At 41.1% G+C, this 27500-nt stretch overlaps 1 protein-coding gene across 3 annotated transcripts in view; it reads left to right on the top strand.

Moving 5' to 3' along the window:
* The window catches only part of LOC116038720 (PDZ domain-containing RING finger protein 4-like), a 136245-nt gene that overhangs the window by 79470 nt on the left and 29275 nt on the right, over positions 1-27500 (top strand). Inside the window, exon 1 of one of the 3 annotated variants that reach the window (XM_031283313.2) lies at positions 6664-7077. The exons of the other annotated variants lie outside the window; for them this stretch is intronic. Coding sequence (XP_031139173.1) covers positions 7009-7077 — 69 coding nt within the window. The 5' untranslated portion in view covers positions 6664-7008. Of the gene's footprint in view, positions 1-6663; positions 7078-27500 lie in introns of those variants that run through there. 3 annotated transcript variants of the gene reach the window in all.

Here is a 27500-nt window from a genome sequence, read left to right as displayed (position 1 = left end):
CAGTTAGTGCAGGTTACACACTCTTTAGCCTGGGGTTAAATGAATATGAAAGCAGAAAGAAGCGTCCAGCAGAGAAAGTAGCGGGAGCGTCTTGTCTTTCACTCACCGCTCCCCCTTATTCCCCTCTTCTCCTGCAGCTTAAAAACAGTTCCCTCTATGAAAAGGTCACTACTCTTACATGTTGAAGCGTATGTTGTAGTGTTTTTTGCGCATTCGTTGAAAACACGCTGTGATAAATTTCGGAGTATGGCTGCGGAGAAAAGTGCACCACTGAACTGTGCTGAAAATGTTGTTCCAATTAATGGTGGGAAACACGGATACAATATTTTTTGATGCTACATGTAATTTTATATTGGGATATTGATCTGAGTTTCATGTTGTACAAGGTGATATAAATTAAATAAATAAATTTATGTATTGTTTGTATATTTTTTTGGGAGTATCTATTTAGTATGCAGGGGCCTTTTTTTCTTTATTTTTGCATTAAAGGAGCGCTTTTGGAGCTTGGCCCTTATCTAGGGTCTAAAAGTTAAGATATCTCAGCCTGTGATGCTTCGATTCTTTTTATAATCTGGTTGTTGTGAACCACCCAACTTTATGAAAGTGCAATACTTTCAAGAAACCGTTGTTAGATAAAATACACAGATTATAAAGTCTCTTTTTGGCTTATCCTGTAAAATAATTCCAGAAAAAACATTTTTTTTATCATATTGATGTAAAAATCCTGTAAATCCAATGTTGCCATTAAACAGTCCTGCTTATTGATGTATGGCATTGCCTGAAATGGCCTAATACCACCAGAGATATATATTAAAGGAATAGTTACCACGATATAAACTGTTTTGAGAAATGTCCTACACATTTCCACTATCTCACAGTTTAGTAAGTATTGTCATGTCGCTCAACCCTAATTCCAATCATGCATACTTCACACAGACACAATCTCTGGTCTTATACTGTCAGCATAAGCAGCACTCATAGCACTGCACTACTCTGACTTGTATTTCCTCTTGATCCCACAGATGGACAATTTCTATTCTACTCTTTTGCTTTTTTCTCCCAACTAAACCGAATGCTTGGCATATGTCATTTCCTCAGCAGTTTGACAATCAGAAAAGCTGGAACTTCTCGTCTGATGTGCACTTTGTTTCATCTTTATGCAGACAGGGGCATCGGGGTTAACCAGATTTCATGTAGGATGTCTGTGTTGTGTGGTGCATGCACAGTGTGTCTGCTGTTTTTTTGTGGGGAAACTTGAAGGTGGTGTGATGTCTCAGTGCAGAGGCTCATTAGCAAAAAAACGAATGTGAATTTCATAAGAATGTAAAGCAAGCTAAGCTTTGTTATCTTTACCTTTACAGTACATGTCATCGTTAATATACAGGAAAATGTTTTGTTTTTTTAATTTTTCCTCCTAATAATGTCTACGTTGCTACCGTTACCGGTTAATCTGTGATATCGGCAACGATATCACAGATTATTAGTGAGGTAGATACATAAATACAGTCATATTATTAGCTAAACATGCTAATCACAGGGTCAAATAACCCAGTAATTTATAATTATCAGTATAATTTCCATGCTTTGCTAATAAAGTCGTAAAACAATTTGTGTGGGAAGAAATATGAGTTGCAATTGCTTCTCAGGCTATAAATAAGATGGTCATTATGTTGATTGCTTGAAAAGCAATATTGCATGTGCTATCATCAGACATGTATAAAGTACTACAGCCTCATACTTGAGTAAAAGTACAAGTGCTCTATCAGAAAAGTGACTTGAGTAGAAGCACCACACTTAAGTAGAAGTACTAAAGTATTCAACATTTTTTGTACTTAAGTATTGCAAGTAGTTTATTTTAAAATTTACTAAAGTACTGAAAGTAAAAGTACAAGTATTGTGTTATGTAGTTATTAAAGAAAGCAGTCAAAAGTTTGAATATCATATTGTTTATATTATGTCAAATGTTTAGCCAAGGTTGCAGCCAAAGGAATTAACAAATATTAAATACATAATATTATATTAAAAATAACAAATATTAACAAATACTAAAATAAAATGTACAATTATCACACTGTGCAAGTAAAATGAACATCCTCTCCAGCACAGTAATGATTAAAGCCCCAAAAAACGTATAACACACTAGCTAGTAAGATGTGTGATGAACAGGAAAGTTAGCAAGCTACCAAAATACAGATAAACTAGCAGCTTCACATCCCAGGGTAAAACGGTTAACATTCAGTACTCATGGCAGACTGAAACAACTCAGGAATAGCTTAACAATAGCTAAATAGAAAGAGTACAAACTTACATCATTTCTGACTTCTGAACAGGTGACCGTAATAAAAAGAAACACAAAGCGATCTCGGGGATTTCTTATGTAACTAACGTAGCCGTAACTACACACACTGTAACCTACACAGTCTCCGTAGCGTGAGGAATTCACAACAGTAACGAGTAACGATGCAGCACATAAAAAATGTATCGGAGTGAAAGTATTAAACTCATCGAAAAAATGTACTCAAGTAAAAGTGGAAGTAGGAGAACAAAATAATACTCCAGTAGAGTACAGATACAGCCTTTTAGTACTTAAGTACAGTAGTGAAGTAGTTCTACTTCGTTACTATACATCTCTGGCTATCATGCAGGACAGCCTACAATGTTCTATTTTTAACCGTGGTCATGTTCCCACATGAATTAAAGATTTAAGCCTTTTTAATAATTTATTGTCATTGAGGAAGATGTTTTGGTTGTGTGGCCACGCTGGCTTTGAAGCACCCACCTGTGCATTTGTGCATGCACGCTGGACCAACTTCTGTCAAAGCTGTCATCAGAGGAGCGGGCTGCGACGATGATTCATTCACAAAAGGGCCTCATTTAATTACTCCCAAATCAAGTCACATGGATACCCAGGAGAAGCGGCGGCTGTACAGCGGCAGTGGGCGATCAGATCTGAGCCACGCGTCGCATCACAAACCACTCTGTGATCCCCACGGCTCTCCTTTCACGTGAACAGGATTTCAATCTTCAGTGCTCACACCGAAGAGCTTTCCACCCACCTGATGTGTCAGAGCTGGCCTAATAAACCTGTTTATGTATTAAACACTGTGGGGACACTTGGTATTCCTGACAGACATTGCCATAGACAAGTAATCACAACAATAACGGCTTCTTATTAAATCTCCAGCTACGTTAAGCTGCTCTCTTGTTTGTTGTCAAGGTTACCATAAGCTTACCCAAGTGTTGGAATACAGACATGTCTTCCACTGATCCCCTACTTTTCTGTCCCAAACCTAAGCTTTGTGTCTATTAGATTTAATAAAAAAATCAGCTTCTCCGATGACGAGCATCGTCTTTTACCTAATCTGCTGCTAAGAGCTTCCCTGACAATCGCAGTGACAGGCAGCCACAATCGTCTTAAATTGCTGTCAGAGAGGAAATGAAAAATACGTTCCATGTTTTATCTACTTTAAGTGTCATTCAGATGGGATGCATGTCAGGTTGTTGAATCAGATGCATTGGAATATTGAATTGATATTTATGCCAGGATAATAATTTGCGTATTGCGAGTTCATATTCCACACTGGCAGCGTCCCGATCAGTTGTGTTTTTTTTTTTTTTGTTGCTCATTTTCATGCATGAGCGTTTACTGTGCACGTGTGTGACAAGACGACAGAGAAAAAGACTGGCTGTGTGAGCATTAGGCAGGGATGTCTGAGGGCATGAGGGTTTACAACTCGGCCATATACGTGCATTACACACTTGGCTGAAGGTTATAGCCTACCTCCAGGTTTAAGGTGAGCTTAAATATCAGTTTGTCAGAAATGCAATTGAAGAAACCTCAAAATACACCCATCACGGTGAGGACAAATTACTTCTCCATGCCCAGCGATGTGAGGCCCATTTACTGACAGAATGAACACGATTGTGGGCCTTTTTCTACCCGAGCAGGCAAAGGGCAGACCAGATGAATAACGGCCGCTGGACAGTAGGAAAGGACAGCGGGAAAATAGAAGGGACATGAGAGGGAGACAGAATCAGTGGTCATCCTATGAAATACTAACTTTTATACACAATAGCTACTTTCATTTTCCATATATATGTTAAACAATAAAATGTATTGAGTATGTTCTTATATTGATCATAACATAAAAAGTCTACAAGGGACAGGCAAAGAGACAAATTATACATCCAGTACCGCTTCACCTTGTCAGAAAGTAAATGGTTTTACTAAATGTAGCTATAATGTGCCAATCTTGCCCTCAGGCCCCATTGGAAATGCAGTCTCAGGTAAATTCACCCTGTCACAATGTAAAACCCACGGCCATAAAGCACCTCGGGAGAGCTTTTATCAGTCTTAATGCACTCTTCAAAGAGCATCCTTCACTATGCATGTCCCATCGAGAGGTGCTGCTTGACCGCAGGCAGAGGCTACTGTATCAGTCTCGCTGCACAGATGATGAGAAAGACCTTTTGGGAGATCGATGAGCATCTTAACCTTAAGGGGTCAGCGAGTGCAACATCACAGAGTGATGGTCATCAAGACCGGAACACTGAGTACACTTCTTCGTGTGTACTAATATTGGATACTGTTAGCACATTCTGGATCTAATATTTGTCTTTCTATGCAGGGATGACATTGTTTTTCGACCCTTCATGGTTTTGCATTTTCCATCTGTGCTGACTGTAGACAACTAGACAGGCAGTCCTTCTCGCTCACAAGCACTTCATAGCTTTTTAGCCCTTGATATACAATTTCAGAAGCCTCTGACTCACATTTCCTTCACAGTCCATTGTACCGCAAGCAAACATTGCACCCCTGTTCATCAAATGCAATATTACATCCCCGCTCCCTAGTCTCCCAACAAGACCCTTTGATTTCAAATTGACACTTTAGTGAACAGCACTTCATGGATTTGATATTGCCTGGCAACTAGAGAAAACCCCACTCCTTGTGGCTTCTCCAGGATGAGGAGCGGATGGTAGCAAGGACGGTTTGGGTGGCGTAGACGAAGAGGGAGGTTGGTATTAACCATAATGGTCCTGTATGATGTACGTGTGTGTTTGGCTTGCCTCCAGGCAGTTGAGCAAAATTAAAGCCCAGAAAATCGGATTATGGAGTCCCCGGGGGTGGGATGCCCAGTAGCCAGCTGATGAGCGCTCATCTACTCTTAGCTGTATTCTGCACAGCATGCTCCACTGTTGGCTTGGAGGCCAATTTGTTAACAATTATTGCTTGTTAGTGAAGCTTCCTGCTAGTGAACGGGGGTTCCATGGCGGAGACAATAGCCAAGGTCTATTGTCTAGCAATTATCGCAGTAAGTGAGTGAAGGCAGTGGTTGATATGTCTCTGAAGTCTCTGGCTTTGCTGATTGTCAATTTGCTGTTAGGACTCCCATTATCAATGACCCCTGTAGTGCCTACTGAGTTATAAATATGAAAGACATTGAATTTCCTTTATATTATGCCAGTTTGTGTCAATTAATATTTCACTTTTAAGATAGTTTGGCACTGCAAGGTTTTGGTCCATTAACTGTATGTACTCCTGATTTACGGTGCATTGCATTGTGATGATGTAGAAAGACAAGTTATATTGCTGAATCTCTCATCTCTTCATTATAAGATTAAGTAAGAAAAAAGGTCTTCACAATTTACTAAGGCCTAAGATGATGTCATCAGATTGCTTGTTTTGTCCAACCAACACTTCCAGACTAAATATATATACGTAGATATACTAAAGGTTTATTGTCACATAAGATAGAAAAGCAGCAAAGTCAGAGAAAATTAGATGTTTGCTTAAAGATTATCAAAATAGTTGCTAACTATTTCTCTATAAATCGACTAATTGATTAATTGACTACTCATTTTAGCTGTAATTATAGGAATGAAATAAAAAAATTAGGAGATCTACAAAGGGCTAAAACTTGTTTGTTTTAATTATTGATTGATCTGTGGATTTTTTTGTCTGAGTACAAATATTGAAATAGTGAAAAATACCAAAAATGTATTCTTAAAATTGCTGACCAACAGTCCATAACATATTAAACAACATAGATATTATTTAAATAGTGATATAAAACAGAGAAGCAGCAAATGCCAAACATTGTTGCTTGTTAAATGCCTTTAGCAATTCATTGCTTTTCAAAATGATTGTCTATTATATTTCTGGGGATCAATTAATTGATTAGTTAACAAATTATTTCAGTACTAAAGCTATTGCCATTATGTGCTGCAATGGTATTTACCGCTTGATCTCTCCTTAAGCAATGCGATTCCTTTTTTCCTTCAGAAATAAACACTCTATGCCAACACATCCTCCACTGATGAAGCCGATAAACACTCAATGAATAACCTCAGATGCAGGTAGGTTACCCATAAGCTTTAGAGAACCCCCTCTGCCCACAGAGTGTTTCGCCTAGGCACAGTCAGCCCTGCCCATGCTCTCGGAGCTGCTTACACAAAGGAGCTTATTGTATAACTGTGCCTCAGTTTTAATAAACCAGCGCTCCTGCTCTCACACACTCCTCCCTCTAGCCAGTCCCCTCCCCTGCTACCGCCTCCCTCATGAATATCACAGTGCCTCCCATTATTATTCATGAGCTGGTATCGGCGTAGTCATGTGCGACACCAAGGAGGAAAAAGGGGGGAGTGTCTCAGCTAGCAAGAGTCACAACTCTGGCGTGCGAGTGAGTGCATGTGTGTGTGATTCTGTGAAATAGAGGGAGAGGAGAGAGGAGAGAGCCCGGCTGATGCTGCTACTTGTACCACTGCTGAAGCTGCTGCCACACTGTTCACATCTGAAGCTTCCTCTGTTAGACTCAGCTGGAGCTCTCTGTTCCTTTGAGCTGGGGTTGTTTCTGACGTTTATTTGTGAATGGGATGCCTGAACGAGATGCTTGCTTAAGGAGTGACTGATGAGAACCAGTGCTCCGGTGTGGAGGGTGACCCCCTGTGTGCGTACCACCACTACTCGGGGAGAATTGGACGCCTGGCGTTTCCACGACGACTATAATGGGCTGCAATCTGTGCACTTTACAGAAGCGAGAGGAACACTACAAGCTGCTGTATGAGATTGCACAGGTGAGCAGAGGCACGGCCGACTCTGGCATCAATCGTTTGTTGTTGTACGTTATTTATTATGTGTGCTGTGCGAAGAGCAGCTAGTGTGCAGTCCATTTATCCTGCAGGATGACCATTTTATTTTATAAGATGGTAGCATCTGAGTACATGAAGAATATTTGAAAATGTGTCATTGAACATAATTTCATCAAAGTTTTCTTTTGGCACTTCTGGTGTCACTGTGAGACAGTTCAGTGTTGTGCCAGCAGATTTGTTTTAACTTCTTGGAGAACACTTGGTCTTAATGGTCTTGAGCTCAGCACACAAATGCAATATGCTCTTTATGCTACTCTTACAGTTTCAGAATCATTCATATTTTGTTTGACTTCTAATGCGCCTGCAGATTAATTATGCATTTTTCAAAAAAAAAAATAAAAAAGTCATACTCTTCAACAGACATTTTCAACAGAAAATAGCCAGTGGACAATATCTGAGGTTGTGGGTAAGCAGAACAGAAACAAGCATTCACCCCAACACCTCCAGTCTCTTTATCAGCCCTCTTCTTGTGATAGGCTAATAACTGTGAAGCTCAGTATCTCCTGGAAGTGAAGTAGTGCTCATCCTCCCTTTCAGTAGCGCCTGCCTTCACGCCACTGTGATCACAGCTTCATTAGCTGTTTTACACAACCATCCTGTGCATTAATTAAACGTGAAATGTCTCTCTTTACCCTTGTGAAAAGACGGGATGAGAAGAAGTAGGGAAGGTATTAAACTAGCTTGGGTTAACCACTGCCTGTAGCTTTCACCTCGTGTGCAACTTGAGACTCTGCCAAACTCTGGTGATGGACATTGGCACAGATTTGGAACTGCATGAATGATCGGAGAAAGCTGTGCTGCAAGCTTCTAGATGAGCAGTAGAGGAGGTTTGCTAATGGTCTGTTTAATATTAGCAGACAGACAGAATTGTCCAGGGACCATGAAGGATGAATAGGTAGCCACTGCAGTGCCTGCTTGTCTTTAGGAGGACCATAAAAATAGTGCTGTCTTGGTGCTTATCTTGGCTCTCCGCACCAGTTGTTAAGAAATAGCATTGACTCCTTTCCTTGTGGTTTAGCAGAGGGGATCAGTATCCACCAAGAGGGCCAGTCTCGAGGGCACACTCACTGTTGACAGGAGGCTCTCTGGCATGTCTGTCCACCCACTGATATACTGAGCTGGTTCAGGCGGGAGCTGCAGTATCAGCACCTACTTTCTGATCACCACTGTGGGAGGGAAGGCGGGAAGGATATAGAGCATGAAAGATAAAGACTGGGATGGGAATAGAGAGTAAGCCGTTAAAGATGCAGTTGTTAAAGAAAGTGCTAGGGAGGAGAAAAGATAAAAGGGAAATTAAGGAAAGGAGCAAAGCGGTGAATCCTTACTAATGTGGGGGTAAGACTAAAGAGGAGAAAAGAGAGAGGAAGATAAGTTATCAAGTAGACTTTTTGGTTTGAAATACTGTTTTGTCAATACGAAAAAGCCATTTACATCACAGAAAAGCACTTCTTCTCACGTCTTGCATGCACATATTCATGCACACACTCACATATGCTCGCAGAGACAACAAAACTAGCAGTACAGCCTCTGAAACTGCACAGCAAATACATACAAAACAGCAACACAACTGTCAGAAATAAGGAGCAAGGGAAGAAAGACAGGGAGGAAGGTCTCCTCCAGGTAGCAGAGCTCTCCCTGCAGCTATAGAAGTGTGTCAGCATGTCTTTGTGGCCAGAAGAAGTGTGTTGTGACAGCTGGAAGCTGCGCTCACAGCGCTGGCATTCTAATCCTCTTTCTTACATCTTGTCTCATCTGTCCAGCTTGCTCATCTGCTCTCACCCTAACTTCATGTTTTTTCTATCATTCTCACTCCTCCGTGCTCAGTCTTTTTAATCCTGTCTGTCTGCTGTTCAGAAACACACATGGACACACACCCACCACTTTACTCCTGTGATTATGAGTCGGTAAATGTGTGTATGCAAATGAGGTAGAAGTGGTTTGCCGGTGTCACAGCGTGACTGACCGTCTTTGCAGCAGGTTGATTCGAGGAGCAGGAGTCAGTCCCAGTGGTTGGTTAGCCACCTTCCTCCCCTTCCCTTCACACCCAGAAACAATTTTGACACTCTCTCCGTCTGCCTGACCCCACTAGCTGTGGGAGATTTATGACTAGCTGGCTCCCTCGCTCTCTCTCCATTTCCCCTTTCTCTCTGTTCTCACGGCTGCAAGTGTTCTGCATAGAAATGTGCTCACCTTTTTTCAGCTGGCCTGCAAAGCTATCTCACAGTGCTGACATTTTTTATTTATTGTATTAGCTTTCTTGCCTGGACAAGAGGACACAGGAATCTTCCTATAGCCTTGCTCTTTTTCTCACTTTCCGAACTCCCACTTTCTTATTTTTTATACCTACTATTGATCATCCCTTGTGCATTGTTCTTTCTTTCTCTTCTTTTGATTCCTCTGATCTCTCATCTTCTTTGATTACATTTGTTTCAACCTTTGCTCCAGCCCGCTCTCTGCTGGATTCCACTCCAGTTAACCTTCCAATGATTGTCGTCTGTGTGGAGGAGAAGTAGTACGAAGGTTTTTCTCATTTTTGGTCAACAAGGATTAAACCTCGTTGAACCTATTCACCTGAGGTTCAGCGGCTCTCACGCTATGGTCAACCAGACTCTTGCAGCTTGCAGTCTCCGCCAGGCTGCTGTTGAGGCCATTTTTGCAGACAATAACATACTGTAGTTGAATCGCTCTGTGATCTGGCAGAGCTTTGTAATTCCCAATGTGCTTGTGGGCTCCCCTCGTGAGTGTCACACATTGTCTGTGCACTACTGAAACCCAGTGATGTGTGGCTTTTTTGGGGCTAATTAGCAGGATGGCAGATGTTGATGAGAGGAGCAATGCAGCGTAGCGAGTTATGTGGATACTTCTGCAATGTGCAAGTGTGTTGATGCATTAATGGTCTGCATTGTCTTTTGACGAAAGCCTTTTTTGCAAATAGGGTTGCAATCAAAACAAAATGGGTGTCAACAGTTGATGAGCCACTGCACCACTAGGTTACAGCAGCAGCCAGCAACTCTTAATTGTTGCAGGGTGATGAATTGAGTACCCTCAACATTTAATTTTGTAATTTTCCAATTAGCCTGGTCTTCCTTTTTGTTACTAGAAGTTCTGAAAGCAGTAAAAACTGTTTTATAAGTGTCACTCTCTGCTGCATTTAAGAAATAAATGGAAAGCAGCTCCCCAGCTCAATGAGGCACAGCAGTCCCTGATAACTTGCTGATGCATGAGAATGAGGCGCGCACACACACACACACACACGCACACGCACACACCAGGTTGACAGAACAGGACAGACAGACACTGACAGACGTGAAATGAAGCACATCTGGAATTCATTTGTTCCTGGTGTGAAGGCCGATTCCCAGGAGTTTGGTCCTGCAGCTGGGTGGATATGCTGTTCTGTGTGGTAGCACCACATGTGAAACCTGTGGACCAGAGAAGGTCTAAAGGCACTGACACACCAACCCGATTATCTGTCTGGCGAGGTCGGTGACCCGAGTCTGTATGGTGTGTTCCGTGCCGTCGTCAGTCGGAGGAGCCGTCGACCTTCATTTGGGCCGATTTGACTTGTTGAATCGGCCAGTGGGCAGTCGGACTCAATGACCAATTAATGACGAGCGGGATGAGCGTGGCGAACGCCTCTCAAAATCTGACGAAAATCTTTTAAACTGACCTTTGTCGATCTGAAATGAAGACAGATTCAGCAACTGCATGGCCTATTTCTCGCTTAAAATGTTTTCAGAAACACGTTTCGGTGAGCTATTTTCATAAAATTCGAGATTGTATTCCGAACGAGCCGCCATTATGGTCTGGCTTTGAATTTCGGGAGAAGTCAGACCCACGTGACGCGATCATCCAATCAGCTGCCGGTTTTCATTTTTTGGGCGACAATACAGATTAGCGCCGCCTGCTGTCATGGAGACATAGTACGTTTCGCGCACGCGCAGAACGTACACTCAAGTCGGCGTCGCTTCGGTGTGTTCCGAGGCACTTTTTTGACCAACTCGGGGAGACAGATCTGTCCGACTGCCTTTTCTGCCTACGGTCGGTCGTCGGGTTGGTGTGTCAGAGCCTTAAGGAGGACACAGTTGACTTGCTGCTGCCATGTGTGTAATGGATATGCATTCAATAAAAGGTTGAGCAGCTATCGCAAGAGCCAGGCTCTCTGAGAAAAGGGTTGGCAAGCTTCCCCGGGCTGCATGGATCATCACATACAGAAAGCAGCACCAGTGTGTGAAACTCATTAACACTCAGCATTTCAGATCAGTTTACTTTCAGATTTTGGGTCAATTTTGGACAAATATAGCAACTATAGCCTGGTGTTAGTCAGGCTATAGTTTAATAAATGTGTAGTTAACTATAGCCCCGATTTCAACAAAAAGGTGTTGCTACAACTCTGATTTTTATCGTCGAAACTATTGCTGATTAGTCAGTTGACAAAAAATCAATCAGCAACTTGTTGATAATTCATTAATTGTTCAAAGCCATTTCTTAAGCAGAACCCCAAATTTCCCTGGTTTTAGCTTCTTAATTGTAAGGATTTCCTGCTTATAGAAAACTAAATATCTTGGATTTTTGGACTGTTTATTGGTCATTGAGGACTTTGAGGAAATTGTGACGGGCATTTTTCACTATTTTCTGAGTTTCTGAGATTTTATAGACCAAGCAATGAATCAACTAATTGACAACATCAGATCAATAATGAAAAAGAATGTTAGTTGCAGGCCTAAAGTGAAATAATAATTAACACTGGAGGAAAATACTTCTGGAACTAGCAGTCCTCCCGCTTCCCCTCTATGAGTATACAAGTGTCTCTGATGGCTTTGATGGTACATTAATGCTGTCGAACCTTGCTCTCAACCCCCACCACATCTTCAGCGCTATCTCCAGACAGTTAGCCACAAATGTTCTCATCCATCTTCTTGTCCCATTATGTTTTTTTGAAGGATGTCCCTCAAACATTAAAATTGATAGGAGGGAAAAAGAGGGGGAGGAGAGAAAGAAATTTGCTGCTTGATTGATCTTGTGTCCACCCTTGAAATATAATCTGGGCTTTCAGCCATGCTTTTACAATTTCCATCATTACAAAGGTTCATATTTTTTAAGTTCTCTTTAGGTACATGGACAGACGGTATAGATACATACACACACAATTCTTTTTATTATGCCTAGCTTATATAAGAACCATATTTCTGAGTCAGCCCCATTCCCCATCATCAGTTCCTCTTTCTGTGCTTCATCCTACAGCCTCTAACCAGAAGCCTGATCTGTCAGCCAACCATGTTTGATTACAACACAAATGGATGCCTGCGAGGTCTGCCACTGTCTGTCTCAGGGTTCCCAGCAGCTGAAATTGAGATCTAAATACGCTGAGATGATCTTTTCCCATTCAGGCTGTTTACAAAGGATTAATATTTACATCCTCACACTATAGCTCCCCTCTCAGCGTCTAATGCTATTCCCGTACTTATCAGGTTGAAGACACTGCAGAGTGTTGCATAACCACAACCTCACACTGACTGGCGATTAACTGCTCTAATGTTGTGTGAATCGCACATTTCATCGCTTGACTGATTCTGTATAGTAGATAGCAACTTGTTTGTTTTTAAAGACAATGTTGAAAAAAAAGAAGTTAAAATCCACATCACACATTTTGGAATGTATGCTGCACAGATGATGCCACATTTGCCACAAGACATGAAGTCAATGGGTTTTATCAGCAGTTCATTAAATCTCACCGTGGAGGAGCAGGAGGGATTTAAGAGGAAGCTGATGAATTGACCTTTTCCTTTTTCATCTGTTTCTTATCTCAATAAGAACCCAGCTGACCTATTCAGCCGCGTATCAAGTCTCCGGACCCCGTCATCTCCTTCCGTCTCTCCAACCCAACATGAACATAGCTCTTCAAAATTAGTTTTATCTCCCGTATGTGCTTCCGTCTGTGCCGATTTCTTTAATCTTACTCACAAATACCGCCAAGGAAGAGTTGCATAAAGAAACCCTGGCATACCATTTTCCACAGTGAGCTAAAGCTGTTATCGGAGAACAAATTTCCCCACATCTCACTGCTGGGTGTCGGCTGTAGAAGTACTTATTTTAGCTGTTTGCTCTTCTAGGGTACTGAGACAAGGGATGTGACAGGAGGTTATCTTCTGATGTAAGTGCACAGAAACAACAAGAAACCAATTCTAGAAGCAAACAAAGTTGTGGAGGTCATTATACTTATTCAACTTCCTTTTTTTATTTCCATCACTTTACTAATTCATTGGGATAAAAGTAATCTCACTTTGGGTACACGTAGATCTCACTTTAGCGGATGAGGATGACATCAGCGTGGCGTCATCCATGAGTAACACCAAGCCTTGTCTTAGTGCATGTTTTACTTTCCCATGCTAATCAAGATCAAAGGCTGTCAACTTCAATCAGACTGGAGGAGCGACGGAGAAAATAAACGACATGACTTAGTATCTCAATGCCAATCCCCAGTGGGGCAAAGCGTCTATTTAATGAATTGAACCCGGCATAAGATGACTCAGGTGTGTGTGTGTGTGTGTGTGTGTGTGTGTGTGTGTGGAGCTGGGAAACAGCATGTTACTGTGGCTTGAAGGATATAAAATATTTTCCATCCTCTTCTTTTTGTTTGTTGCCATATCTCTGCCGGTAAACAAAGGAGACATTTTGTTTCCCCCCATCATTATTAGCCATGACTTGTTGCCCTCAGTATAACTCACATGACATTATGCATTTTAAAGCAGCTATTTTATTCCCTTTATGCACACGCATCTCTGCTGTGTGCAAGCATGGTTGTTTATAGAAATATGAGTATGCTTTTGTGCACAGATATGTGTGTGTACACTCAGAATTATTTGTGTCTCTGTCTAAATTGGTTTGCGTCTGTGTGTGAGTCTGTGTGTATGTAGTTGCTTTTATGGGAGACTTTGGACTGTTAAATTCTGCTCTCAGCTTCTGTCTGTGTGTGTGTGCAAGTGTGTGTTTCTATGTGTTTGTTTATTATGTGTAGAGTGAGAACAGACCTGACAGCTTGTGCTTTTCCACTACAAACACTGGTGAAAACAAAAGAGCTATGGGATACACACAGGGGGCTGTGCATCTGCATCCAGGGTGTCTCTTAGCTGATTATCTGAGTTTAAGCAGACAGCAGGGCCCTCATTAATTTATTTCAATTCACAAGAACGCATCTTCCCTTCTCCCCCCAATTAGTGGGGTTTGTATGCTGAAAAGAAAAATTCAGCTAGAAACAACCATAACATCTGTGAAATGTTAACTTGAAGCCAATCAGCTTTTAATATGAGTGCTGGGGTCCAACATGAACACATACATTTCTGCAAAAGTTTAGAAACAGTTTTGATTATTTCACATAAGAAATGTCCATATTTGTGCTCTGTCTGTGCTCTTCTCACTGGTTTTGTCAGCAGGGAAAAATGTGATGTCCAGTAGTTGTGCACCAATCAGCATTAAGCAATTTGCAAACTGGAATCATATTAGTTGTGTGGTTTTTGTCACAGCATAGGTACTACTGGAAGAGTCTTCCGCTACTATACAGCAGGCCAACTGACTTGGCATTTATTTTTCCCTTCTCTCTCAGTGTTTGCCTCTGACAGGCTTATACTAGATATAAACCACCCTGTGGCTTTCAGTAACCACCGGGGAGATTCCACTGTCAATCAAATCTGATCAAACCACACCAATACAGCGTGATGAACCAGGTTATTTGTGTGATTAGTCTTAACTCTTAATAGATAATAACTAAGGACATTTTTTCTAACTTTATCTTGGATTGTTTCTTCTTTATCATAAACATTAGTATGATAAAGAAATAATTACCATTTAAAAACCAAGTTTTTATTTGAGGACCTTAATGATGTCATTCCCTCTTCTTCTTTACTAAGTGCTGAAATAATTTGGTCGAATACTAGTGCTGTCTTATGGCTGGGCATATGGTTGAAATTATATTTATGGTATTAACAAGATCATTTTTTACAAAATGACAAATGAAGGCAACATCACGTACAATTAAATTGATGGTCAGTGCAAAGAACTGTGATCCTCTGTTATGTTTTACATCAGATAGAATTCGTAAAAGAAAATAATCAATCAAAATGAGCATAGAATCATTCAATCACATTATTTCATAAAATGATAGAAAATATGTTCATATTATCAGGATACAATACCATTGAGTTGTTATGGGCTAATGTTGACTAATTGCTGAGCTTCATCAAACATAATACAAAATATTGTCTTTATTACTAGCTCTGCATTTTTGTGTGTGGTTTCAGTGCTGCTGCCGGATGGCGACAAAACAAGGTCCTCTTTTTGCTGCTGATGAAATAAGAGAGGACCTGACAGAATACATAGGCGTTCTCTTATCTGTACGATACAATGTGTTCAGCGTCCAGTACCCCCCCCCCCATCCCTCCAAGCCGCAAGATATCAGCTCCAACATCGCAACTGACATTTGGTGAAAAAGGATGGTGTCAGGGCAGGGGCTGTCTGCATGATCTATAGTTGATAAAAAAGATGTGACAAAGCCTTGAGTTCTTATGGTAGATGCCCTTTTTCATTCTTTGTCTGTCTTTTACTCCATCTCTCTGTTTTTCTTTTTGCTCTTACTTTTATGCTTTAACCTCTGTGCGGTGGCTCAGAAAGTGTGTGTGTGTGTGTGTGTGTGTGTGTGTGTGTGTGTGTGTGTGTGTGCTAATGACTGATGCTGAAGTAAGTCAGGAGATCAGTCTGTGTGTGTTGGGGGTGGAGGGAGGGGTGGCGCTGGGGGTGTCAGGGTGACCCAAAGCCCCCCCCTCGCCGGTTGAGGCAGCCATGCTGGGTGTCACTCCACAGGTCAGCGGGCACCCCCTGTGGCTCCTATGATAAGCCTGGCCTGACAGTCATTTGATGGGCAGGGTGACACACTCACACCTCAGTGCTCCCCAGCTCTTATGGCCAGGCCCTGGGGAGGAAAGCGATAAAACGCATGCCGCCACTGCAGTGACATTCGCTATCTATCTATTCCTAAAGGCTCATATCCAAAGAAAACATGATCACCCATTTCAGGTATTATAAGTCAAAGTACAAAAGCCAGACCGCAAGCCCATGGCTCTATTTTAAAAAAAAAAAAATAAAGCTTGCAATGTGGCTGAGCTACAGTAGCAAGCGGAGCCATGTCTTTGTTGCTGCTGCTGTCACACTGACACACTGACACAGTTCCAAAGGCCTCGCTTTTAATGAGCTGTATTAGCAATGAGAGCATCACAATGGCTTTTTAAAAATGCCAGCCTTTCTCACATAAAATCAATGCAGCATCAATGTAGGGTGAGTTTCAGTTGACACCTCCAGTGTAAATGTAATTTAATTGGATTTCAAAATCTACGTAAAAGTCAAATCTTCATTTGTTAAATAATGTTTGTTGCAGAAGAAAGCAAAATGAAAATGCCATTTTAAAATTGAGGTACACTTCATTTTACATGTGTCAATATGAGCGTGTAAGAGAAAGAAACTATTATTACAACACAACACATTTTTGTGAAACATTAGCTAGCAGAAGTTCACAGTAAAAGTAGATGCAATCTTTGCGAGGTTGGAATGGCGACCGTGTTTTCTCCCCCGCAGCACTGCAGTCAACCCAGCACCTCCTACACAATCCAGATCCTCTCACTGTCAGACCTCCTTCCTCACAGCTTCAACACTCGCAGGCAGACTGGCACACTGAGGAGGGGGCCACCTGCCTTGTTCGCCTCCTTCTTTGGTAGCTACATTAAGTTGCATTCAGAGATTGAGTTGTAAAAGCTTAAAAAAATTTGTTGCTTTTGGCTCATAAGGTCACTTTGTCACTTTGCAAAAACCCAACTTACTGTTGACAAAGTGATTATAAATGCATCTCAGTCTCAGTGGATGTGCAGACTCCCTCTTCCTCGATCCGGCTGTCCTTTGGGGTGAATTTTATGAGCGAGAGACACAGATCAAGAAGTACGAGGCAGAGCCTGGATAATGTCAGGGGAGCGCTGAGTAGTGGTCCATTAGTGTCACTGGCACATCACCACCTCTGAGTGTCATCGTTCCATGTCAGTTTCTCTCCATCACTTGTCAAATGTGAAGTAGGAGTGGCTGCTGTCATCACACAGACACGCTGAGAGCTTCCTAAAAAACAAACAGACACTGACTGATCAGTGCTAAAAGACCACAGTGAAGTCCCAAAGCTTGCTTTAGCCAAACATACTCAGCAGCGAATTATGCTTTATTTAACCGTAAACAAGCTCTATGCTTTATGCAAGATATATACACTGTGTATGGTTGCATAAACAGTCTGATATTGACTTGATATTGCCACCATTTTTATAGTAACAGCAGTCAAACAAAGTGAATTTGATTGGGAAACAGTGTTTTCCTCAGAAGCGTGCCTTTGGATCTGAGGGAGCCTGAGGGAATAGCACAGAGGTAATCAATACAGGAATGTCTGTTTTTAGACACTAAGTTCATTTTAGACTGTTTGTGAATTAATCAATCTCTATGTTTTGAGAGAGAGAAGGGGGTGGGATGAGGATGAGCTACATACCCTACCTGAGGGCTGCTATTCATCAGGGAACTGACAGAATGCTGTTAAAAAAAAAAAAAGAAGAAGAAGAGGCAAGCAGAGAGCTCCCACTTGACATTGCGCTTATGTACGTTTGTGTGTCTGCATGGTCTGTAGGGGGGGGGGTTTGTGTCTTTGCACGCCAAAACATCATATCATGCTTTTTCAGCTCTCCACTAAATTTTCCTGCTCTGGGGAGAGAGTTGTATTTCAGGAAACAGACAGTCTGGAAATATCCCGGTTGCTTGGGGAAAATCTATCACGCTTGCTTGTTCTTTGTACAGGAATGGATTTGGCAGTCGCACAACTGAGGGAGTTCCATTTTCCTCCCTGTCTTTGTCTGACAAGTCTCCATTGCAGCCCACACCTTAGCGAGGGCCCCAGGTGAATCCAAAAAATATAGGTCTTCTTATGCCAGAAAATGGCCACTCAAGGCTGAAGCCTACAACAGTGGACAAGTCCTACGTCTCACGTGTGAAACATTATACAAATGTCACTTGTAGCTTTGGTTTACTGACAATGATCAAAAAAAGCAAAAATATATTTGTACCAAAAGCAGTCTATATCAATCTTTAACATTAATGCACAATGAAATCTGTGATGAAGTTGGAATTTATGCTTAGAATGCAGGTGACTTGGGTTATAAATAAAAACCACTAGAAGGACTGGCATTCAAGTTCATTTATTATCTTTACCAAACCAAGGATACATTATTTGTTAAGTAAAAACTGATCCGTGCATGATTAAAACGGGTAATAGATTGTCCTCTCCTTTAAATTTAGATGGTGGGTGAGAGAGGAGACGCTCCATTGTCTGTGAAGTGACAAATCCAGGCTGTAGCATGTGTTTGCAAAATTGCTAAAGCAGCACATTTATTAATGAATGCTGTATTTGCTGGGTGAACAGGTGGGTTCATTTGAAAGTCAATTACAAAAAGTTCTTCTATTTAATCTCATATGTCCTAAAAAGAAAAACATCAGCTGAACGACAGACCATAAGAGACACTGTTTTCTATTAGTTAGCATTAATAAACACCTCTATTTTTACAGATAGCTTTTGGAGAATTCAATTAATCAGTTACATTGTTCAACATGTTAGGAAGTACGTTAGATTAGAGGTAAGATACCACTCTCATGTTGTATGTATGTTATCTATAAGGCAAGAGCCATAGAAAATTAGCTTAGCTTATCATAAAGACTGGAAGCAGTGGGGAAACAGCAAGCCTGGTTTGTCCAAAGTAAAAAGAAAAGATCCAACACCTCACCAGTTAACACATTATATCTTGTTTCTTTAATCAGTTCACACAACAGAAAGTTGTGATTGTATGGGGCTTATGTGATTGACTATTTCTTGATGTTGCCAGGCAACCAGCAGAGACTCCAGGAAGTCACTTCGCCCGGCTAAGAAATTGTTACTGGCTCCAGCTTTACTCTAAATGGGCAGATACTGTATGAGGGTGGTATATACTTTAACCTCTTATCTAACTCTTGGCAAGAGAGTGAATAAGGACATGTCCCAAAAAGTGAAACAACTTAAAATGTTTACGTTTAGTGACAAAGTGGAAACTAGTGTGACGTGCTTATGCCACATTGAAAGTAAGGGTACAGATGTTGGTGTGGTGGATGGGCATAGGCAATATCTGACTACAACTGGGGTTCACGTTCCCTCTCCTTCCAACAGTCAGCATTACTTTTAACCATGACTGCAATCTTTCCATAAACAAAGCCATGACCACATTTTTCTGACATTAACCAAGAATTTTTAGGAGTGTAATCTTAGCCATACTTTAACTATAGAGGCGGCAGTTTTAGAAAACTCATATTGGCCCTTTTGTATTGGTTGTGGGGTTGCTTTATGATGTAATTGCATCCATGTAGACAAAGCACATTTGTTTTCAAAGACAAAGCTAATACAGCATGTGCTAGTCAGTGCAATAGACCTTATTTACAGCAGACAATTGATAAATTAAACACAGGTGTAAATGATAACATGAATAATGGCCATGCTCCATTCAGGTGTTCCAGTTCTAGGGCCCCAGTAGTGTGCATGCTGACTCTCTAGAATGATTTACTGGCACACTTAAATTGAACAGAGCCATCATTAATTAATGTTATTAGTTACATCTGTGTGCTTTTTCTGCAATAACAAGTCAAACTGTCCGCTGACAGAAAGCTCTGATTATCCTAAAAATACATTTTGTGTGACTTAAGTATTGCCAGTGGGGAAGCTCTTTGCTCAGTATCATGCCGTCTTCACATGGGCTATCTCTGCGCCCACTGAGCTGTTATCGTCCTGTGCTAAATGTCGGTGTTTGGCAGAGAATTAAATGTGCGAAACAGAGAGAAAGAGAGGAAACCAAAAGTGCCAGATGTGAGCAGGCTTTAACAGGTTTCCCTACTGCTACTTGGGACCAATTAGCATTTGTCATGACCAACTTCCACCCCATCACCAGTCTGTATGTTTTGAACACAGATTTCATAACACTTGCAATATGGTTCATATTTTATTAGCTTCACTAATTGTCTTCATCTACAGCCCTCCTCTGCCTGTTTCCAAGTCATAGAATTGTTATCAGAAAATCACAGTGGAACAGACGCGTTGCTCCCAAGCAGTTGCACTCATCTAATTATAAAACACTAGGTAAATGTTGAGCAGATGCCCTCCACCAATACACCCACCCTTCTCCTCCCCCTCCCTGCCTTCCAATTGAGAAAGCCATTTGGTCTCATTCTAGTGTTACATTGGCTCCACATGGAGTGGTGATCCTTGCCAAGTGGCTGCTGTGGTATAAATGAACCTAATCGCTCGCCAAGTCTACACCGTCCGGCAGACAAGAACAAAAGAAAAACTTCCACTTGAGCTAAGTGGTGCGCTGCACCCTGCTGTGGTGCCTCACTTCTCAGTCCTCCTCAGCTCATGGTATCTAGTTTAGGAGTCTGCCATGAGGAGGCATGAGTGTGATAGTGTCAGAGGATGCTGCACTACTGTCTAATGACTAATAGCTTCAGTGTCCTTGCGCCTACAGTGACGTTTGGCAGGGCTGGCCACTATTAGGCATCTGTTAGTGGTGGAAGACAAATAAGGAAAATAGACAACAGGAGAAGAGGGAAAGAAAGAACCAAATAGACTTTTACCAGTTAATGTAACCTGTGACCTGTATGTTAAAGAACTTTACAAAACAAACCTGCTTCCAGTGCGTTGAATGGCTTTGTTTTTGTGTTTTTTCTGCTTTGCACACACATAATCTTGTTTATTTTTTATTAATCTTTTCTAAAATAACTTGCTGTTGCAGACCTGACAGTAATTTGCACATTTGCTTGTCCAGTTATGATGAACAGCATTGCTCACACTGTCTAAATGTACCTGGAATTTGGATATACTGTAAACTTTTGTTTGTTGTTTTTTTTGTAAAAAGTTGGGCCATAATTTAGTTCCAGGAATTTCACGCCCAAGCGTGCAGAGAACAAGAGAACAATGGCTACATACAGATATACATACATATATACATATAGCATGACCTAATTTAAGTTCCTGTAGTTGAAAAGTGGGATTTGTTTATCGGGCATTAAGTTGGACATCATACTGTCTCTTCTTCTTCTCCTCATCCAGTGTTCACATCTTTTTCCTGGTCTGATTACCCCTCATACCACACACCCTGTGCTGGGAAGGCAGAGCAGCTGTCATTACTGTCTGGCAAGAGTGTATCCCTGCTCCACCACAGCCACAAGTGACCTGTTCCTGTCTCCGAGCCAGGACAGATGACAGCCCCTCTGCAGCCTGTATGGTGCAGGTGTGGGCTCTGGGTATAAGCTTCATTGGGATCCAAATCATGGCTGTGATTGCACTTAGTAGCTGATTAAAATTTAATCTTGGCCTTGCGGTGGTAGGGATAAAACCTTGTAAAACAATACTGACTTTGTGCACAAGTGGAATGAGCTTCAAGTACACATACACACAGAAACAATCACATGCGCATGCACACAGAGAATCAATTACACAGCCAGAATATAAATCTGCCTTGGAATTAACCAGTGAGTAGTGGCTGATTGCTGTAGCGGTCCCCTCTCACTCTCAGGAATGAGAATAAATGAGCGGACGCTGGCATGAACAATCCTTTATTACACCCATTAGGCAAAGGAGCTCGAGCCTTATGAAACAGGGGACACCAAACACGCAGCCCAGTCGGCACATACGTGGCCTACTTATGGTTCCCATGACAGTGTGAAGACCCCCCCCCCCCATACCCCCATCATTGCCACCACCACACATGCATACCATTACCACATTACCCACCGCCCCCAATCTCCCATCCGTTTGCACAATCAGTACAGCTGTCTGCGCACTCCTTGTAATGTCAAAATATTTCTGAAGTGCCAGCTAATAAGTGCAGCTCTGGAGTGCCTCCACGAGCTCAATATGTTCATCAACACATTTTTTTTTATTTTTTTATTTTTATTTTTTGGAGAAACTTCAAGTAATGGCAGAATCATTAATCAGGAACTTTGCTGTGTATTGCCTGTAAATCATTCCACTCATTCCTGGATGCACTCTTCAAACAACAACAACAACAACAACAACAACAACAACAACAGTGCCAGGTGTTCTTAATCAAGATTGTTTGTTTGCTTGTTTTTGCATACATTATAATTGCCAGGTGGACTATTTTTTCATTAATGTATTCTCCATCAAGAGCAAGGTAATGTTACAACTCATTTACTGTGCAAAGCTTATAAACATGTTTTGACAGGTGTTTCATTACATTCAGAAAAGACTGGCTGACATTGTTTGTATTTTTTTATTAGAGGTTACTTGATCTCTGCTGTTAGACAGTGATGTGGGGACTCCTGTGGGTCATCCTTTCATATGAAGCACTCGGCTGTGACATTAAAGTCTTAAGTACAGCAGTTGGCCTATAGTGCCTCTAATGCCATTTAATTAATCATAATACTCTCCGACAAGGCGCTATTTGGTAATTTCTGTCATTGCTTCTCACTTGGAAGTAAGCTTTCCTTTTTTTTTTTTAAATACAGTTTGCTAAAGGGAGTCAAAACTTTTGGATTTAAAATGTTGGCCCAAGTCTGGCCCAGGGCCAAATCATTTTTACAATTTAAAAAGAAGAAAAAAAAACCACTTCTCAATGTGATGTGATTTTGGAGTGAGGAAGGCAGACAAAGAAGAACAAATAATTAGGATGCTTTATTATTGTAATATTGACAGGAATACATAATAGTACCATTACCATGTGCCAGAAGGGGTTCCATCAGACTCATATTGAGTTGCAGAACTGACAATTTCTTCTATGTAATATCAAGTTCATATTTTGTTAAAGGAAACTAAATAATCGGTCAAAATATTGCCAATTTTAGATGTTATTTGTTTTGTCTGCAAGTGATCAATCTTGTTCTACTGCACTTGTTTTTGCCACTAGGAGGCTGATTTGAATGTAATTATATGGTCAACAGTGTTGGGCAAGTTACTTTTAAAAAGTAATTAGTTACAGTTACTAGTTACTTCTTCCAAAAAGTAACAATTAGTTATTCAGTTACAAATTATGAAAGTAACTAGTTACTTCAGAAAGTAACTATTGCGTTTTCTATTTGTACTTTCAAGTACATTTTTAAATGCTTAAATATGACCCCACCTCCACCTACCCCTCTTTAATGGAACTTAAAATACATGTGCATGTTCAATTATTTATGATAAATCTGAATATTATAATGAAATGGACACTTAATACAATACATTATTAACAGAAACAATGTACACAAATCTAAACTCTTTTAATGTTGCTGTGGGACAAAGTGAGACTAGCCTCCAATCAAATGCCATGTATGTAGATATTATGTTTATATAGGGGGTCAATACAAATAACATAACACCTCAACAGGCCACAACTGGGCAAAATTAAATTATGCTTGTTAAGCACTATACCAAAAATAAATAACAAATATATGCACTCTTTGTAGTGCAAATAACGTAAGTGGCCTGATGTTTATACTTGTGCGCTGGTGTGTGCGTCGAGCCGGTGTGTGTGTGTGTGTGTGTGTGTGGGGAGTAGGTGATAGAGCGAGGGAGAAGTGAGAGATTGACGGCGATTAGCTTTGGAGCGAGGAGTGACTCTAGAGTCATATAGTAAGAGAAACAAAGTATCTCCCCTGTTCTTTCTGACCACGGTGGAAAATCTGTAGCAGGAAAAGTTAACCCTCTCCGTGATTTCATAACGCCATACCTGTCTCTCTCTCGTTGACTGACTCGCTTGTGTTGTTCGTTGTGTGTCTGACTATTCGTGCTTTCGAACACCCGCCCAACTCTACCTCTGATTGGCTAACCATGACATTTTACTCAACCTCAGCCAATCGTCAACATTTATGCGCTTGCGTCGTGCACTGCCCACTAACCAAGGAAGAACAGTAAAAAAAGTCTTTGCCTCTCGGCTCAGACTCAGAGATCTAGTTGGTCTGATGAAAAAAACAGCTTCAAATATAGTAACGCGCCGCATTTTTTGGCAGTAACGGTAACGGCGTTATTAAGATGGGAAGAGTAATCACTTAGATTACTCGTTACTGAAAAAAAGTGTCGCCGTTATTTATAACACCATTATTCCCATCACTGATGGTCAATGGGTTGTGACCCGAACATGGTATATGTTTCGCCATCTTTGAGCAAAAGGCCAATGTGAGTGATTAGGGTTCCATGTCCTTCCTTGTATCTCTAATCTGACGCAAACGGGTACAGTATTTTTGATCAAGTATACAGTAGCTCTTCTGAGCATCATTTCTGCCTCATCTGTTCAGACTGTGTAATCAGGACAAAATGGGAAGCACTGAATTGCATCCAATTTCCTTCACTTCCCTTTGTTTATTGACTCGGGGACCTGACAAGGAGTAAGACTCAAGTGGGTTGAGAGAAAACCACAGACATTGACTCCACCTAACCTCTCGCTGACACTTTCCCTGTGCCATGAACAACACAGTGGGGAGCCTTGATGTAGATTGATTACACTTGTGATCACTCTGCTAAGATAATGTCCTTCCTTTTAATCATGCTTTGTGGCGCTGGTCTTTACAAGTATAAGATTATCATCAGCAACTTCATCACTGTCTCATTTTAAATGCCATCCTAATTGAACAGCTCTGCTTTTCATTGGAAATTTTGATCTTATTTACTGCTGTGTGTCCTTCGGCTGAAATGGGATCACTTTTACATGTGTCTTCTGATATATCTGCTGTCCTCTCCCTCACACAGAAAAGTCAAATGTGTTGTCTTCACGTTCTAAGAACTACATTTAATGATTTTCCCTGCTGGAGTGTAGATTGTTGGTTGTTAGGTGAACGTAATTACGCGCTAGGACTTCTTAAACTGCTCTTTGTAAAATCAAAGAGTTAGCAGTATTTGCAGTATGTTAGCGTGATTCCTGTGGTGTTGAGCTTTGCTGAGTGCTCTGAAGTCAATAACCTTGTATTTACTCATTGGGCACCAGAGAGGCCTTATAATCCTGCAACTCCATAAACCTGACATTTCATGAAAACACACCAGCCATTTACTTGCCAGACATCCACCCCCAGCTTTGCTTTCTCTGAAGCATTTCTAGTGTTTGAATTGAGATTTAAGGATGTATTTGGTGCAAAGAAAGCTTGAATGAGAGTTCAGCTCTCGCAGCCTCAGGCTATCATCAGTAATCCTCTCCTTTTGTTCTCTTTGACATCGGCAGCATTGACCAAACCTGCTCGCTGTCAGTCCATGAGGCACTCTTGATTTTACTGGTCTGCTCTCTTGTCAATTCCTTTGTTGTGGTTGACATTTGTGATGGGACACTAATTACTCTATTTGCCACTGGGGAAAGTGTTTAAAACAGCAGCCTCAGCCACAATATACCTGCAATCACATACATTATGTGCAAAAATGAATTGTTTTGTGGCGTGACATCTTTTTTATTCAGCAGAAAGCCTAGAATTGGAAACGGCTTGTAGTTTAACTTTGTTCTTTCTTCCATCTTCTGACTCTACCTGTTTCATTCATTCATTAATTTATTATTTCCCTTTTTTCTTGACACCCCACTTGAACTGGCTCCCAGTTAATGGCTAACATGCAGATCAGTGGCCAGCTGTGGGGGTCCTGACTGACCTTCCAAACCCTTCCAGTTTATTATTTGCACTGTCAAAGCTCCACGTCCCACTGTCTGACCTATACTTTCATTTCCAAACCAGAGACAAAGAGCCAGTAAGAGAGGGGTCAGAAGAGACACCTTTGTTGTGATCACGAGGGTGTCTGGCATTATGTAAATAATGTTTATCCAGTGTTAATTGCGTCTGCTGCTAGGATGAGCATATTACAGGAAACAATTTACTGCTTTTAAAGTCTCCCCAGGCCACCGTGAATAAGACTGGCCCTGGCATTGGAAGGCATTGCTAGTGCCATCTGTTACCTGTGTCATCTCATCTGCACTCTTCATGGGAAATAACAGATAATTAAGGATAAATCTGTTTCATTCCAACTTGGGTTTTATTTTTCTAGCTTTTGCCATTCTTTGTCTCTGTAATAAGAACATTGTAGTCTCCAAGTTGATTGCTGAGATCTGGCAATGCGGCAACAATCAAGGGGAACAGTGTGATTACTACCCAAACTGTCTATTGTAAACATCCAGTACAGTTTACAGATCAACTTCCTGGTTCTACTGTACCATACTTACCTCAGTTTTATTTTTATTTATACAGTTTTCCTGTGAAATAAGGGATTATAACTGACATGTCAGGTGCTACCACCTTCTATTTCCTGTAAATGAAAATAAAATGGTCAAAATGTAGTTACAGTAGACATTTTGGGAATTACACTTAGGCCTATTCACTTTCTTGCTGAGAGTTAGACGAGAAGATCTATGCCACTCTCGTATCTGTATGCTAAATGTGAAGGTACTGCCAGCAGCTGGTTAGCTTAGCTAGCCTGGCTCTGTACCAACGTAAGAAAAATCTGCCTACCAGTTTCTCAGTAGTAGAAGGAATTAACACATTACAACTCATCTGTACAAAAGTTGAATTGTAAATATTTCTTGGTCGGGTGAGTTTTGTCCCCACTGTGAGGTTACCAGGCAACCAGCAGAGACTGTTGAGTGGTGTAAATCTTTTAGCAAGAAAGCAAAAAAGACTATTTCCCAAAATGTTTTTATTGTTTACAACCTATCTACGTGGTCGTGTTTCCTGCCCGATAAACTTTGTTGTCACTGCATTCCCAGATTTTAGCAATTACTTTGAATACAATGTTATCTTTGCTGATATAGATGATGGTCAAAACTAAAACCCAAGTTCCTTTAGGTAGGTCTTCTTCTGTCAGTATAAAAGTATTATACACAAGAAGACAACAGAAACGGGATACAGACAAGTAGCATAGGCGTCAATTTCGGGGGGGACGGTGGGTACGCGTACCTATCAGATTTCGTCATGAGTCATTTTGTACCCACCCACTTTTTTTTGAAAACCTCGAGTTCAATTTAGTTAAAAAAAAAAAAATAAAGTTCTTAACACGTATAATTCATGAGCGACAGATGCCAATAAATCCACAAAAATCTCTATCCCCACAGGGCAGGCACAGGCACAGCCGTTCTGCTGCTGCGCTGGCTACACTCTTCTCTGTTCACAACACTATAGTGGAGATGATTGTGGAGTAGTCAGTATCTTGTTTAATTATTGCTTGAATCTATTGCTGAATTTGGGAATAGTTGTGATGATGATGATGGGGATTGCATGCTTTCAAGTTTTGGTCAGAATGC

This window comes from Sander lucioperca, chromosome 7 (genome assembly GCF_008315115.2).
Source record: "Sander lucioperca isolate FBNREF2018 chromosome 7, SLUC_FBN_1.2, whole genome shotgun sequence".
Lineage (NCBI taxonomy): Eukaryota > Metazoa > Chordata > Actinopteri > Perciformes > Percidae > Sander > Sander lucioperca.
Note: the sequence above shows the minus strand (reverse complement) of the source record. Positions and strands in the feature narration are given on the sequence as shown.